This window comes from Azolla caroliniana, unplaced genomic scaffold, assembly GCF_043228905.1.
Source record: "Azolla caroliniana isolate FFs.n. ecotype wild unplaced genomic scaffold, voAzoCaro1.0.p SCAF_20, whole genome shotgun sequence".
NCBI classification, from domain to species: domain Eukaryota; kingdom Viridiplantae; phylum Streptophyta; class Polypodiopsida; order Salviniales; family Salviniaceae; genus Azolla; species Azolla caroliniana.
In genome coordinates, this window is record NW_028230455.1 from 5,719,944 (window position 1) to 5,724,563 (window position 4,620).

A 4,620-nucleotide genomic window follows, 5' to 3' on the forward strand; every position below is an offset into this window, starting at 1 on the left:
GGTAGACATCGGAACTTGTTGGCCATACATCAAGTGGAATGGTGTGTGTCTAATGACAACTTTCTAAGATATCCCAAAAGCCCATAGAGTTGCGTTAGGTTTTTCATTTCAATCGAAGTAGATGCCATAATGATTTGGGTGTATGGTATCCATATGTGGTGATGATACGTCAATCATCATATGACGCTCGTTTGCCCTTGCTTGCTTCTGTGACGCCATCCGACTTTCCAATAATTGGGTCTCTTTGTGTGCTCGCTCACTCATGCTCTTCTATAAAATAGACACACTGACATAAAAGTGTCACATCTAACATGTATGTATGTACATATGTGATGGATAAAAACATAAAAGTTGAGAAAGACCGGCTTCCCTTATTTTGTTTGTGTTCTCTCTCTCTCTCTCTCTCTCTCTCTTGTGAAAGGGTGGGCGGGCAAAGGAAGAAGAAAGCAAACAAACAAGGTCCCCTTTACACCCCCCCCCCCCCCCCCTCCCATTCTTCTCTCTCTCTCTCTCTCTCTCTCTCTCTATTTAGATCAATACATACGTACATACATACATACAGAGGTCCCCATCTCCACTTCTTCCTTCTCGTTCCATTGAGTTTCTTCGTCACGCCCGCTTCCTTCCCTTTTGGCAAAGTTCCTTTCTTCTCTAGGTAATCTCTCTCTCTCTCTCTCTCTCTCTCTCTCTCTCTGTGCTAACTCTGGGTTTCCTGTCCAATTTAATGCACAATAGGTTTTGTTCTTTTTCCTTTCTCTTCTTTGTTCATCTCTGTTTTTTTGGGGAATCAGAGAAGAATGGGTTTCTTTTTCTATTTTCTTTTTTGTTTCTTGTATTTTGTTCCCGCATTGCATTGATTTCTGTTTTACTGTTAGGGTTTGTTATGATTTTCTTCTCTTGCTTCAATTGCTATATGTATGCAGGTAAGGCATACAAACATGCATTGTATTATCGTATGTATGTATGTATTATATCGTATAATTCATTGTACGTGTTGTAATATCTATATGTGGGTGTATATGTCTATGTATTGCATTGCATTGCATTTTTATTGTATATATGCGTGTGCATTTGTTGGTTTGTATATGTATGCATGCACGTATGTGTATATGTGTATGCCATGCCATTGAGAGGCATATATGCATGGATTTTTGCACATATACACACAAACACATGCATACATACAGTCATGTCATAATGAAGTAGGAATATACACATACACATAAGGTTCACGCCCTTAGTCATGCCATTGAGTGTTGACCAATTTCTACCCTTTTATATTGGCAGAGTTTGAATTTGGCATGGACATATCTGTAGATGTGGAACCATCATTGACATCAAAAATCGTGCACTCTCACCAAGTAGGTTTCAAGAACAACATTGAAATAGCATATTTTTTTCAATATGCAAATTGCCTATTTTTTCTATGCCTAAAGGAAGCCATTTTTTTACCATATACATACATACATCCATATACATATACATATACATATATATACATATACATATATATATATATATATATATATGTCTGTGTGTGTATCTTTTATTATTATTAATGCCAAGTAGATATTTGTGCTTGGTTCGAATTTAGGTTCCATCACCTCGAACACGAATTGCAGACATTGGGCTCATTGGCCGCCATCCCGAAGTATATGAGCCGTGTGATGATTCATTCGCCCTTGTAGATGCACTTCTTGCAGACCGGCAACATCTCTGTGCCCTTCAACCTAATGTGTGCTTAGAGGTTGGGTGTGGAAGTGGGTATGTTATAACATCACTAGCTTTGATACTTGGTAGCAATTGTGACAAAAAAATCCAATACTTAGCCACCGATATAAGTGAAGTAGCTGTCAACACTACTCGATTGACACTTGAAGCACATCGGGTCAATGCTGAGGTAATTGTGACTGACCTTGTCTCAGGGCTAGAGAAACAACTCAATGGTAGTGTTGATGTGCTCCTCTTTAATCCACCTTATGTCCCCACACCAGAGGATGAGGTGGGTGTAAATGGAATTACATCTTCATGGGCTGGAGGAGATAAAGGCCGGACCGTGATTGATCGGATGCTATCAATCGTTGATTCTCTGTTATCCAGTAAAGGAATATTCTATCTTGTAACAGTCACAGCCAACAATCCCGGGGAGATTTGTCAAATCATGAGAAGGAAAGGGTTTGCATCAAGAATAGTCGTTCAACGTTATACTGAAGAGGAGAGTTTACACATCTTGAAGTTTTGGCGAGATACGTTAGATGAAGGGTTATTAGATTTTACCGGACCAACCCTTCCATCTCCACGATCTTCCACATCGTTCCTGCAGCGTTCTCTTTCACGTTTAGTATCATTTAAGTGAAAAAAGAAAGCGTACATACAATTTCAGCAATTGTACATAGTGGATCTTTTGTTTTGACACTTGGCCACCAGAAAAAGGGGCTTTGATAATGTCATGCCTCAAATGCCATGTTTTCCTTACGAAATTTTCTATTTGTGATATGTTTTTTAAATGTATTTTGTCGATGTTGTTCCCTTATCCTCATCGTTTACCTAAAAATTTAACTGGAAGGGTAAAAATGCAATTTAAAACATGTGAGCCAAAAGGTTCAGTGAAATGGAACTCAGCAATGGGGATTGTGCAAATCTTGCATGCATGGCATGATATATTTGCTTGAGGAAGCTAGCCATCGCTAGGTATTCTTAGAATTAACTTATACTAGTTTGTATAATCGCCCTTGGTAAGTTTCATCAACACTCTTTGTGTAAGTTGCTGTAATCTTTGCATTATTGACTGCATCGTAAGGTGTCTCTACTTTCTGTTTTATTGACCATTGAAAAATTGTATAACTATCAAATTCTCTCTTTAAATTATATTGTTGGATTTTGGAGACAACGTGGAAGGTTATCATTGATGTACAAGATTATAAGACTTGTGGACGGTGGCTTTCAAGGTTATAATTATTAGTAATTACCAACTATATTATGATCTCATGTCTAAAAATTAGAAAATCCACCTGACTGGTAATTCTGAAGAATCCCTTACAAGATTAATTACAATTATTTGGATGTTGATGTTTACATTTGGAATTTCTCTATTTAAAATTTAGCAATTTGTCTTTTAAGATTCAAAACTTCTTGGAATTTGGTATTATCTTTTGGATTTTTCTTCAGGTTAAGACATTTTGAATTTCTAGGTTCATATAAGTTTAAGATTGTCCATATAATCAGAAGGCTGTTCTCTATTTAAGATTTAGCAATTTTCATCTTTTAAGATTCAAAACTTTTTGTTGTATTGTCTTTTGGATTTTTCTTCAGGTTAAGACATTTTGAATTTCTGGGTTTATATAAGTTTAAAATTGACCCATATAATCAGAAGGCTATTTGAGTTTATATTTGTTTTGCTAACTAGTGTGATTGGTATAGACACATTCTTTTGTGTGGATCACTCTTTAATTCAAGTTTGGATTTATGCAATGGCGTTGAGATTGATGTTTATGAATGTGAGTCCTACAATTTCAAAATTCCAACATTCTGAATCTATGAGCAATAAGAGTGAGTCCTAGAATTTCAATAATCCAACATTCTGAATCTATCAGCAATAAGAGTAAGTCCTAGAATTTCAATAATCCAACATTTTGAATCTATGAGCAATAAATGGTAAGAGTCCAAAGTGTGATCACCTTGTGTTTTAGTGCACAATGCCTTGTTATTTGAGCTTGGTGAAAATTAGCTTGCTCGAAAGATTGTTTTTTTGCATAATACATACAATCAAAATTATTAGCTACAAATAGCAACTCGAAATGATTCTCATCAATTAAATATGTATTTATTGATCATAATCTTCACATTTATGCCTAAGATTTCACATACGACAACAACGCAAATATTCATGTGTTCATGTGTAAAAGTGGATTAATGCATCAACCCACAAAAGCCTAAAGAGTTCATTTTAAATCCCCCTATAAGCTATATTCCATCAATCAAGATGTGAACAAGTAACAATCATCTATCATTGGTGGTTAAACCTCATGCTTGGTAGCGGAATTGGTTGAACACCATATTAATAAGTCGTATAATCAGGTGGTGGTTGATTGAATTGTCAAACTCCCTATTAATAAATTGAAAATGATGTTTTTTTCATGTCCCCACCTAAGAAAATGAATGCATATAAAGGTAAGAATCTAAACATCATCAATAATTCACATGCTATTAGAAATCATACATCCTACTCTTTATTTGACACCATATCCCTATTAATAAATCGCAAATGCTATTTTCTTTCATATCCCCACCTAGGAATTTTGAATGCATATTAAACCACTTTAGCATTTCACTTCCAAGATTCTAAATATTAACAACAATTCACATGCCATTAGAAATCATACACCCTAGGGCCTACAACTATGAAAAACAATGTGAAACACACCTACTTTTCCAAGTTGCGCAATGTTGCTTGCTAAAAAATGTACTTGTGAGGCAACATATGTCGCCGAATGAGAGGCTACAAATCCTCCTTCCCCATGAGAAATACTATAATTTCATATTTTACATAGCGTTAAACCTTGGCTTATTTTTCAATACCATCAACTCATACATAGGAAGCTTATACGCTATGCAAGGACA

The 4,620-nt window shown here is 35.8% G+C and overlaps 1 protein-coding gene across 2 annotated transcripts; it reads left to right on the forward strand.

Annotated features, from left to right (window-relative positions):
* Window positions 1-541: 541 nt before the first annotated feature.
* On the forward strand, window positions 542-2,494 carry LOC147850853 (uncharacterized). 2 transcript variants are annotated; one of them, XM_087335410.1, is made up of 3 exons: window positions 542-655; window positions 1,288-1,361; window positions 1,595-2,494. In XM_087335410.1, the coding sequence occupies exons 2-3, from the start codon at window positions 1,302-1,304 to the stop codon at window positions 2,354-2,356; spliced, it is 822 nt and encodes a 273-aa protein (XP_087191536.1). In that variant the 5' UTR covers window positions 542-655; window positions 1,288-1,301; the 3' UTR covers window positions 2,357-2,494. The 2 variants fall into 2 exon arrangements, with proteins under 2 accessions (XP_087191536.1, XP_087191535.1); XM_087335409.1 differs by lacking the exon at window positions 542-655 and adding an exon at window positions 724-923.
* Window positions 2,495-4,620: the final 2,126 nt, after the last annotated feature.

What these genes read in the sequence shown, in the direction of transcription:
- LOC147850853 (XM_087335409.1), top strand. Translation starts at nt 725, where the DNA reads ATGCACAATAGGTTTTGTTCTTTTTCCTTTCTCTTCTTTGTTCATCTC. An exon ending in CAATTGCTATATGTATGCAG is followed by an intron (nt 924 to 1,287) that starts GTAAGGCATACA and finishes TTATATTGGCAG; the next exon opens with AGTTTGAATTTGGCATGGAC. An exon ending in AAATCGTGCACTCTCACCAA is followed by an intron (nt 1,362 to 1,594) that starts GTAGGTTTCAAG and finishes GTTCGAATTTAG; the next exon opens with GTTCCATCACCTCGAACACG.